Here is a 12,688-nt window from a genome sequence, read left to right on the forward strand (position 1 = left end):
CCGCGTCGCCCCATTCGATAAGAACCTTCGCGCGAAAGCGACCGAACGCACGAAATAAAAGAAAAAAGATTCGTCAACCGATGACTCCCGTTGTGCACAATGTACATTGGCACCGCAGTAGGATAGCGTCACGTGCCCGACGATTGGCGGGAATGCGGCGATCGTTTAAAAAAAGAAATATATTGAAAAAAAGAAAAAAATACGACTTTTGTTTTGTTTGATTTAAACGATAGCCGCGCTCGTGAAGATGCGTACTTGGGGATGCAATATGGGAAATCCGTATGACGTTGGCTACCGCAAGTTTCACGTGCATTCGATGGAAATTGACATTTTCACGTCCAACAAGTAAAGTCCTTAGTTAGTTCACTTTATTAGCAAAACACGCACTGCCGTAGGTGTCTGCCTCCTCTGTTCTTCTCTCCCTCGTCTACTCCACTGTCTATCTGCTGTCTCACGCACTGCGCCACGAACCCACGTAGCATCAATGAAGTCTCCGGGTATCCCCTGTAATCGCGAAGCAACGTAACCTCAAAAAAAAAAAAAAAAAAAAAAAAAAAAAAAAAAAAAAAAAAAAAAGAAAAGAAATGAAAAGAAAAAAAAAGAAAAAAGAAAAGCACGTTTACTGTACGCTTTCTCTCTGATTTGTCTCTGCACAGTTTTCCTGGTTTCTGTCGGCTTCGTATGCACACGAAGGGCGGCTCTCCGGTGGCCTTTGTCGAATATCAGGACGTTCGCTACGCGGCCCAAGCAATGGCCACACTCCAAGGATCCTTTCTCCTCTCCTCAGACCGGGGAGCGATACGAATCGAATACGCAAAGTCTAAAATGGCCGAGGTGGGCTTTACAAATGTCTGGATCGAAGTAGGTTTCCACTCTTTATACACGGTTAATAATGTCTGTTTCTCTATTCCCAGCTCCCGTCTCTCTATCTATCTCTCTCTCTCGCTCTCTCTCTCGGAAAATCACGAGTGGCAAGTCCGGCGAACCATCGAGGCAGATTATACGAAGTTCGAGAATCAATGTTAAAGCGTAAAGGCTTCGTTTTTACGCATTGCGTGATTTTATTGTATCGCCGACATTCTGCGTGCGAATGCGTGTGTACATAATGTATATCAGCGAACCATGGTGGTTGGGTGGTCGATGGTTGCTTGGCATTTAGTCGATAGCGTGCTCTTACCCCCACCGTGCCAATTACCATGTGACTAATAGTAATGGACTTTTATTGGCTGTTTTACCATACATACACGACTGGGACTGTCGTGACGTCACTATTGAATATCTGCCTCGATCTTTTTGATCGCGATTCGCCGACTCTCACGGGCGACGCGTCACCCGATTTTTCGATTCTAATTTTTCATTGCGCTCGATCGGCCGACGCTGGTGACTTTTTTCTCTCTCTCTCACTCACGGATCTGTTCTTTCCTTTGTCACGTGCTGTACGGCAACGCTCGGCAAATGAAATGCGGGAAGGAATTGTCCTCTGTGAAATTGATTGCGATTTGCGAGTCCGTTCTTTGGTTATGAAGCGAAAGAAAAAATCACCACGTTCTATGATTAACTTGAAAGAATATCAGAATCTTTTCTTTGAGTTTATTCGATTCCTTCGTTCCTTACGTGTTTGACTTCCTGCTCGCCGTTTCCTTTGTTCTTTGCGTTTTTCGCTGATCTTGCTTTCTTACTTCTTTCCTTTATTGTCCCAACTCGAGCTTCTTTTTTTCCTGACTGATGATTTCCCTCCAAGCACTGCGTCTGCACGAAAGCGTCAAGTCAAGTCAAGGAAACGTTTGTGTTCTTGAGGGAAAAAAAAAAACTATATAATGAAATCGCAACACAGTGGGTATCCCGAACTAGAATAACCGTGTTTGGTAATTAAAAATTGAATTCCTTAAAAAAAAATTTATTCGTCTCTCCGTGACTTTTTTTTATTTAATACGGTTGGTATTTGGCTTAAATTTCTTTGCGTTCCTCAAATTCCCCCTTTTCCGCTTTGTTGATCGTTTCACTTTTCTCCCCCACTGCTCTCCTGTCACTCCCCTAGAGATATCTTGCACCAAAAGTGATTGCTCTTCACAAAGTATATATATATATATTTTTTTATTACTTTGCATTTTAATCTATCTCTAACGAACTTTCGTGCAATCAATATTAAATTCACTCCGTGCGCCCTCGTAATAGGACGTGATCGACGAATTGAATTTTTACGATTTTCTATTTCCACGTCAATTAGTCATAATGGCGCACGGCTGGTCTTTAATATTATGTAGCATTGATCGATCCTTGTCACCTAGAAAGTTGGTCGCAGAAATTCGATCGGTGTATACGCAACGCTCGTCTAGACTTCCTTCCTTCCAAAGCCTTCCTTGGACTGTAGTTTCTCCATGGCGACTACTGCGCGCTGTGGTTCCGAGACGGGAGCACAGATGGCGCCACGATCCGACGTAATTTAAACACTTTGGTATGATTTCAGGGATCAAAGGGAGAGGAGAATGGGCAATCTTAAGATCGACGTCAACGGTATGTGAGAAGAGTGGTACAGTGAAACGCAGAGAGGATTTCAGCAATGATGACGTCACGGGTGGATGGAAAAATAGAAGAGAGAAGAAAAAAGAATGCAACAATGAAGAGCGACTTGGCGAATGTGATTTCGGTATCAGTAGGGAAATGGGTGTAAAAAAAAAAGTTGAAGAATCATTTGAAATGCGGCGGCATGGAAACTGCGATAGAAAGTATTTGGGGATCAATGATAAAGACGGGAGCGATAATGATTAGGAATGAAAGATGGCGACTGACCAAATAGCGCGATTCGCTAATACGGCGGTGATCCTTAAGCGCGGGTCCTAGATATATTTTTTGGGACTTACCCTGTTATTATTATTTTTGTCTATTTTATTAGACCCACGTCCTTTTCTGGGTACTTTAGGGAGGCTTCTGCTTATAAATGATCTCTCGCTGAGTTCCTGGGCCCGAAGCGTCCATCGATTGGCCAGTTCTACTCTAAAGTACCACTAGATACAAGCAGGGAGCATAATGGCGTTTTGCGTGGTAAAAGTGGACCCAGTGCATGACGCGACGTGCGAAAAAGGGGCCCTAGATAAAATTTACCGTATTTATTGAAAGGCGGGCCCTATGCGAGTGGCGTTATGTTTATAATTATTTATTGTAATATCGTATCGGACATCATTCCGTAGGATCCGTAAAAGCGAATAAACCGATCGCGCCGCTTTCGCGTATCGACGCAAGATGGCGAAACAGGCGCACTGCACTTGCAGCAATAGCGTTCGCCGGAAGTCGTGTAGAATTTCGTTGGCATGTAAAAAGGCACTGTTAATGTCACGACACACCGCAAATTACACACTTGTATTACGAATTAATAGGTTAAAAATCTTGTATCTGGGGAGGGGCGACGACACAACGGGTAGGGTTGGGGAGGGGGGAGGGGAGGGGATAAGAAAGAAGGAAAAAGGTCGATGTAACAAAGACCGTGATTTGTCGAGAAGGGTTGACGAAAGTTTTTTATTGATCGCGAAAGACTAGGTGAAGCTTTAACGTACACACGCAGGTGACAGCAGAGTCGCTGAAGTCCAGTTGGAAAAATCGGAGTAGCTGAGGAGCTCTGCGAGGCGACGAGGATTCACGAGGAGGGGGAAAAAAGTGGAGACGCGAATTTTTTCAGTGTACGGCAAATTTTGGAACTGTAATGAGATGGGAATTTTGGGGGGTTGGGGAAGGGGTGGGTGGGTTTGATGAACACAGCGCGCGTTATTCGCCGCACTAATATATACATGTTTACGAACACGACGAACAAGCTTAATACCAAAGGTGCCCTAAGAAGCGTGTATTTATGTTTCTCATCAGCGTCGGGATGACGGGGGTTATTTCGTTAGGATTGCGTTCTCGGCAAAGAGCTGCGTCACGATCAGGGAACCGACAGAGTCGAATCGTCTGTTTCGGGTGAAGACAGAATTTCAGAGCGCAGGCTCACTATTCGAATGGCGAAACGAAGTTTGTCGAGTTTGGTATTACGTATCCCGACGTTTTAGGAAAATTAAAAAAAAATCATGTAAGAATGAAATGAAAAAAGAAAGCTTAAGAGGTCAGGGTTGGAAACGGGAATTATGAAATGGCGACGTGTGAAAAATGATTTAAAAAAAAATAGAGCGGGCTGAACTTATTATAAAGAGGGGGGAAAAAGAGAGAAAAATCCGTTATCACGGTAAAGAAAGTGTTTAATTAATATAACGAATGTGAACATATCATAGGGTTAAGTCGTAGCGAGAAATTGTAAGTAAACTGAAACACATACGGAGATAAGTGCAGACATACACACAGTAACATATTCACATGTCAAGCTACTGACAGAGTTAATGCGATCTTACACCGATATACAGACACACGCCGAAGACACAGATGAGATATAGAGATAGAGAGAAACACAAAAACGCAATTGTGCGCGCGATATTACATGCGCATGCGGGAACCATGCGCCCCGTGTGAACTAGAACGGCGGCCAACTCGGCACATATTTTGCCCAAGTGCCTTCCTGTTGGTCTCGAGTCATGCTATGAAACTGTTTACCGTAAGTCACACATCCTATCGTCTAATGTCAATCCAGCCGCGCGGCCCGCAAGGACTTTTTTAATCTCAATCCGATTTCTGCCGGAGCTTTAGAAATCTTACCGAAGCGTGGCGCTACGGTGGCGCGAACATCGAACTAACGGAAATCGGACCGAGACTCGTGGTCAGCGAATTGGGCGGCATCACCGGCTGTTACCGTGGCGCGAACCAATTGGCGAGCACGTCGACCAATTTATACAGGTGTGTGCTTCGCCCACATGATTATCGCACGTTTAATGTGAATACGTAAAATTCACGTGGTCGGGTAAAAAGTCACATGATAGGCGTAGCCCGATAAGATCCGCCGGGTAATCGCGCGACTCATCCATCCGAATGAGCATTAATTTACGTACCAGAGGACCTATCCGTGCCGATCACTGGGCATTTGTTACACGCATCCGCAATTAATAGCAAGAAATAGAAAGATGGGGGGAAAGAGTGAGATGTATGCGTACGTGCGTGTGTGTGTGTGTTTGCGAAGTAGGATGGAATTTTTTGTTTTATTTTTATTCTCACAATCCAGCGATTTTTAATGTTCAAGTTGGTCACTATTAACTTATGAGAGCATGTGACGTAATTGGCCCCGCCCATCTATAATCTAGACTCCGCCTTTACGGTCCAGTAGTCATTAGCGTTGATAATCACTGGATTGTAGTCTGAAACATAATGATTGTTGATACATGTACTATTTTGATTTTTCATAATAACTACAGTTCTGTCATCGAAACGCAAACTTTGACGTGTACTCGTGCAAATGTGTCTCTGCGTATACGGGAGTGCGTACGCGTGCGCTTGCGTGTAAGGGAGTAGTGGAAATCGGAGAGGGAAGGGATAGGGGTATAAGACAGGATGAAAGTGGAATAGGGAAAGTTTGAGAAAAAAAAAAGTAAGAGTTTATTAACTACAATTAGTCGAATTAATGAATAATTATTGATAATATCGGTAGCAATTGTATTTATCATCGTAATCCATCGAGTCGTAGCTTATACGACACGTCTCTACCTACGATAGCGTAGCTGACACACTCGTATTTTTCTATTTTCGAGAAGATAAAGGTCAGGACGAGGTCACGGGGCGTGTCCTGTAATCACTGAGGATAATTTAAACTTTGAACCGCCCCCTGCGCGTCGTTTTGTATCGACGGAATGGTAAATTCCTCAGTGAAAGTAAACTCAGCAGCGACTGCAGCGCCCTGTGATTGCGAGGCTCCGGTAGCTTCGATCGGTACATATCAGGTACACCGTTAGTATAGTTAACAAGCGTTTAAAGTACTTGCCGTTTCGTGCGTTTCGCTCCTCCTATTTATCCGCTCATTTCCCGTTAGCCCTTCCCGTTAGCTTGTTGCACCTCCCTTTCCCATCATTTGAACACGCCCCTTTTCCTTGCTTTTACGACTTACTAATAATAAGTCGTCAACGATACCAACAAACGCACCCTGCAACCACGAATCACGTACTTAAGTTCGAAACCTATCAAATGTGATTATAAAAAAATGATGGAAAGTATAGCCTAAGTTCTAATCCGAGTGAGGCCTTACTCGCGCTTCCCTTAACATTTGGCACTTGGCATCCACTTGGCTGTATCGAATTGAATTTCTGGAGCGATTCACGATGATCCAAGTATCAAATGATTAACGGGATTGACGTACATGCGTAGTTTTGACATCACGATCGGTTCTCCGGTCCGATCTATCCCCGATGGGTCACCCTAAAAAAAATTTTCGAATTTCGATTGATCGCTCAGCGTTTGGTTGGACCCTAAATTCGCGGGGAATTCGTGCATCGACACGCCCTCTCAAAACTTTACATATCAAAGTACACGCCTACAGTTGTAAACGGACCGCCCATTTACTGAGCAGCGAACCGCCCACTGACCGTGATGAATATCAAGTCGAGGATGTTAAATCTACGCGACCCAATTAACTATAATTATTTCCTGTGTATTATTTCTTGATAATTATCGTTACTACTTAATCCAATGGCCCAGCCTATTAGACGTCGTCTCCAGCCCTGCCCCCCTTTGCCCCGAAAATAATGCGCGATCGGTCCACTCAACGTTCGAGCGAGCGTGAACGCAAGGACACACACTTCGGCAGCGAAGTAAAAGTAAATGTAAATCGGCGAGAAAATTGAAGGAAAAGAAAAAGAAGTTACAAAAAGATACCAAGGAAACACGTAAAACGTAAGGGAGGAACAATTGACGAGGATAAACGAAAAGCTCGTTGATTTTTCGAATTATCCCGACTTAATGAGCGCGGACGTTCTAATTCGATACGACGAGTATCTCTAGGTTGGATTTAAAGTGCTTTACAAGTGAACTAACTCATATCAGTAGATAGTAACGCTATATTATATAGCTATATATAGTATATATATACATATATGAGACTACATATGTATATATATACTTAACAGGTGGTATATATATGTATATACGTACACGGCATATATATATACATCTATATTATACATAGAGTGGTATTCGCGTAAGAGTATTTTAGGTTAATAACGTATTACAAGTGATAAGGTTTAATTGTTCGGGGGTAGTTAAGAGCGTCTAAACGATGCGTTTCGCGTTTAACCGAAAACGACCGAAGACAGAGCGACGATCAGCGACGACAACAGGAGCAAATGATAAACGTAGAACAAGCAACAGTAACAGAAACAAGAGAAAGTATAGAAATAACGTGCGTAACGAAGACGCGTTAAGAAATTTTTTTTTTTTTTCAAAAAAAAAAAACACGCTAATCGCTTATTGTTTGCTCCGTCGTAGAGCCCTCTGGGACGTTTCTCTTTCTCATAATGATTTTTGCATTGCGGGATGGGAATGAATTTTGGTCGCGAGAGCAAGTGAGGGGGGCGTGGATGAGAAATTCTATTGTCACGATCACGACGATTACGGTTATCACCAAAGATGTCAATATCGATCCAAAGATTTTTAAACGACCTCACGACACTTTGATCTACGAGAGGATCTAGCTTTTTAATAATTCACGTTAATCCCGCATGGTTAATGGGAGTCGGAGGAAAAGTTCAACGAGTCCACGTGTTATTGTGTATCGACGTTAATCGCTGTGCAAATCCTGAATGGGTTCACACTCCATCCGTACTATTGTTATTTACAATTAGACGAGCGCAAGTTGTTGAAAGAGGATCGCGGGGAGGGGGGGGGGGAATTGAAATTGAAAAAAAAAGAAAGTATTTTTAAACAGTATCGAACCAAAAAGTTAACAGCAAGACTACGCGAGGAGCAGGATGAACGAATTAACGAATTGTCAGCTTGAGGATTGGAATTTTATTATACAGAGAACGGAGGGACGAAAGAGCTTTTATGGGAAAAAAAAATTGTATTTCAGTGATAATGTGACTTGATAAAATTAGTAGTTTTTTTTTTGCGATGGGACTCTGAGTGAGACTGTGTGATAAGGTGACGGGAATGTAATGTAATCTCGAACGTGAATACGTGATGTTCACAGGACGGAATCATGTTAAAACGTACGTTTCGCTTGGAGAGGAGATTGTCGCGTAGGAGCTTTTTTGATTTTTGATTTTGTTTTCGAAGCTGCTGGTTTACTTTGAAACTTTTACCCTGGTCAATTTTTACCTAGGCGCTCCTACCCTTCGGGTTATGCTCGACAATTTTTTCACGATATAAATCCAAGGTAAAGCGGAAAGTGAAGGTAGAAACGAAAGATGCATAATTTAAGGTAGAAAGAAAAATCGGTTCTCGAGATCCCGCGAGTATGTTAAACATATGCGCTATCGTGAAAACGTATGTGAAAACTCTCATTTTAGCTACATAGGTAAAAGCATCGGCAGCTTTCAGTGTGAAATTTATTGTGATATTTATGAGAAAATGAAAAATGAAAAAAAAAGAATTTTGAAGCTCGTTAAGACACACACGTACACACACTCATACGTCCATGTCCACGCATACAGCCATAGGCGGTTACACATATACTTAGGTCTGTGCGTAGAGTGACGTCACATATGTTACGAGATATCGAAGAAGCGAACATCCTCCCCCGCACCACCCACCCACCACCCACCTCCAACAAAACAATGAACACGTGGAAAGTGAATGAATGGAAATGTATAGATATACAGACGAAGTTAATAAAAATAAAAAGAAAATCGTAGCGGCACGAGTGGGTGGGGTGGGGGTGAGAATCACGTGGGGGGTGTTCTCTTTTTAGAAATTTGGGAGGGGGGCGGGATGGGTGGTGATTAAAGAGTGGGAAGAAGCGGGTTTTCGAGATGCGATAATTAAACGATTATTAATCTAATTATAGTGAGTGAATTATTGTGAATCCAGTGAATGGCGGGGCTTGAGTAGAAAATCGTCCCCGCGTTATTTATAAATTTTATTATTCCTTTTTTTTTTGCGATTGACAATTCACGTGAGTGTACGTAACGATTTACTTTCCCCTTTGCTTTCTTACCTTTGATATTCATTATTTTTATGGTACCGATCATCATTCTCCACGTGTTCCAATATTCCTTTAACCGTCCACTGTTCCGTAAGACGTTTCTATGTGTACTCTTGTGTAGTCCGGCTCGTGCGAATTTGAATTCGGCGATATCACAGCTCAAGAGTATGATTTTGAGGCTGTCCACCATTTTTTTTTTTTTTTTCGATCAACATTCTCCTTGTTCCCCTCTTTTCATTTTATTTTTTTACCTTTTTTTTTTTTAATTCGTTCGTTTCTCGCACCGGGTTACGACAATCTGAGGCCTCGTCAAGTGCTGCCGGAAGTGCGCGGGACACCTTTCGAGAGTCGACGAAGCGTCCACCGGAAGTCCACTGCTTTCTGAACGAGGAAGGTTATGGCACGTGGCCACACACGCGAGACCACTTTTTGGAACCGCAAGTGACAGGTGGAAATGACGTGGGATAATCGTAAAATGTGTGGGAAAAGTATAAGGGAGGAAGTGGAGATGGTAACGAAGAGAGGAATTAATATTTGTTCTTGAGGAAGACGCAAATGATTCTCGAAATGTCCCGTGGACAACCGGATTAATCCGTCCATAAAACGTGTCTCGCCTGGGAGACATGGCTGCACAAAAGATAAAAAAAAAACGATGAAAGAAAGAAAGCGGAAAAGCGTACTTTGTGCATATTAATCATTGGGACTACAAAAACATATCATCAATATGTAATTTAAATATAAAAGAATATTAAGCAATAAGATTTTATTTATATGCCCTCGTAAGTCAAGAATTTTAAGTATATATATATATAAATATATAAGTATTATAAGTATATATATCATATATACAATATATGTATGTATAATGTATGTATAATATATATATAAACATGCATATCATAACGTGTGTCTCTGGGCAAGGATCTTAGCTTAAAAGTCTATAATCTATTACTTCGTCGTTGTCGAGGCGTTAATGTTACACTTAATTACGATTAAATTAATTATTAGATTGTGAAAGAATTTCTTCAGGTTCTAAGCGAGATTTGGAAATAATAAAAACCAGCGAAATACGTAACTTCAGATTGACGTCCTTTCAATATCCTTTACCAATCAACATTCTTTTAACTTTATTTATTGTAAAATAGATTTCCACCTAATGGACGTTGAAGCAATTCTATGCTGACTATGGTGCCAGAACTGTTACACGTGAGTCTAGTTCCAATACTGGCCGCTTAAGGGGGCACCACTTGCTGGGCGTTACATGTAACGCCACCGCAATAGCAATACTGAAATCAACTTCGGACCACGAAAACCGATTCAGTGAAAATCGGCCTACTCATCTCTGCCGCTACTAGAAGAACAAATATTCAAACTTTCGCGATTAACGAAAAGCTGGAAAACCAGCGAGAATAAAGAAAAAAATCAGTTGCAGAGAAATATTGAAAATTCGAGACGTTTAATAAAACTTTCCAAATGTTATTAAATATTATTGTACGTTCACTTCCTTTCGAATTTATTCAAAATATAAAATTTAAGATACATAAAAAACTCGCAACGTATACAGAGTAGATAAAAGTTGAATCGAAATTGATATATGTCGATAATAAATGACGCTCAAATTGAAATATTAATAAATTACGTGTTTGGAATATTGAAAAAATTAATGAAATTAATAAAATTAGATATTAACAATTAAAAATCGGAAATCCTGGTCCAGAATATTTAGAAGTATCTACTAACAGTCGTGCAGGACTCGGGAGTGGGAGTAGCCGGGGAGTAGAGGGGAGCGCTGAGGCAGTGGCCGGACTCCGAGCGCTCATTCTTTCTCGAGCCGGTCTCCTACACTGGTCTCTTGGAATCATTTCAATTATCCCTTTGCAACCTTCTTGTCTTTCTATATTTATTTCTTCTTTACTTCCTTCTTTCCTTATATTTCATTATTTACTTTCTTACTTATCTCTTTCCTTATTCCTTCTCAACTTTCATAACTCTATTCCTTACTTTTCTACTTCTTCACTTCATTTCTATATTCATTTCTTTCTTACACTTTTATCATTTCTTTCTTATTATCTTATTCTCACTTCTTTATTTCTATATCCATTTTCAACTTTCTTCTTCTTCTATATTTATTTCTTCTTTAATTCCTTATTTCCTTATCTTTTATTCTTCACTTTCTTATTTATCTCTTTCTTCATTTCTTCTCCACTTTTATATTCCACCTAGATCGCATAAACGAAAAATCTTGCAGTTTTCGTAATAAAAGTATCCTGTTCCGTTTAATTCTTTTGCAAGTCTTTCTTTTGTAACATTCTCTTGTGATATCAGTCGACATAAGAAAATTTAAACCTGATATCCATTCTACATTTATTCCCATGCTGCATTCCTTCTGCCCTCAATCAAATCAAAATGTCAATCACTCAACCTTGCCCCACTCTGCGTCACTATCAGCTGATCCGATTCACTGGCCGTGGAGGCTGGACATAGATTGTGCGTTTTTGATCTGCAGACGACTTGGTCCAAGTCTTTGTACGCAGCTTTGATAGTTTATAATAATTGTTGGCTAACTGCATCCTTATCCTTATCTCCGATTTGGATTTCCCTTGAGTCTCAGGGCTCAGGGGTTAACACTACAAAGGTAAGGTGTTGGATCACGGAGGGGCAGTTGCTCCTTTATGGAGTGGTAGTGCCTCACGGAAATGGGCGGGGAGGGGCCCATTTCACAAAAATTTGTATTTATCACTTTTTCCATTTTTCTACATAATTCTCTTTCCATTCTTTATACTTTTCTAAATTTTTATTCGAACATATTCAACGCAACGAACATTGCAATTGCTCTTCTCTGTCACACAAAAAATATTCCTGTTGACCCAGTTCATTAAAATAAAGAGAAATACATGTTTGAGTGAATAGGATTTTCAGGTAGAAATGAGCGGAAACCTCTATCAAAGGTGGGTAAAGAAAAAGAAGCAATAGTAAGACTGATGAATAGGTTACTGCAAAAAGCAATCACTAATCAACAAAGAAGGAGTTTTCAAGGTGTATGAAATTATCGATTGCAGACCCTGTCAATAATTAATTCAAATTGAATATTAATAAATTAAGTGTTTGGAATATTAAAATAATGAAATCAACAAAGTTAGATGTTAACACTTGGAAATCAGAAATGCTGGCGAAGAATATTCAGAAGTAATGGAAATTGCCGTGGCGCAGGACTCTAGAGTGGGGGAAGTGTGGGGGGGAGCGCTCGAGGCAGTGCCCGGACTCCGAGCGCTCATTCTTCCTCGAGCCGGTCTCCTATACTGGTCTCTTGGAATCATTTCAATTATCCCTTTGCAACCTTCTTGTCTTTCTATATTTATTTCTTCTTTACTTCCTTCTTTCTTTATATTTCATTCTTTACTTTCTTATTTATCTCTTTCCTTATTTCTTCTCAACTTTCATAACTCTATTCCTCACTTTTCTACTTCTTCACTTCATTTCTATATTCATTTCCTTCTTATATTCGCTTTTATCATTTCTTTCTTATTATCTTATTCTCACTTCTTTATTTCTATATCCATTTCCAACTTTCTTCTTCTTCTATATTCATTTCTTCTTTAATTCCTTATTTTCTTGTCTTTTATTCTTCACTTTCTTATTTATCTC

At 40.7% G+C, this 12,688-nt stretch overlaps 1 protein-coding gene across 3 annotated transcripts in view; it reads left to right on the forward strand.

Moving 5' to 3' along the window:
* Positions 1–10,125, forward strand: part of LOC107269537 (protein couch potato) — a 24,891-nt gene extending 14,766 nt beyond the window's left edge. For all 3 annotated transcript variants that reach the window (XM_015743482.2, XM_015743480.2, XM_015743481.2), the window contains 2 exons: positions 657–861; positions 2,468–10,125. In XM_015743482.2, coding sequence (XP_015598968.1) covers positions 657–861; positions 2,468–2,500 — 238 coding nt within the window. In that variant the 3' untranslated portion in view covers positions 2,501–10,125. The remainder of the gene's footprint in view (positions 1–656; positions 862–2,467) is intronic.
* Positions 10,126–12,688: the final 2,563 nt, after the last annotated feature.

Source organism: Cephus cinctus, unplaced genomic scaffold, assembly GCF_000341935.2.
Source record: "Cephus cinctus unplaced genomic scaffold, Ccin1 Ccin1_scaffold0670, whole genome shotgun sequence".
NCBI lineage: Eukaryota > Metazoa > Arthropoda > Insecta > Hymenoptera > Cephidae > Cephus > Cephus cinctus.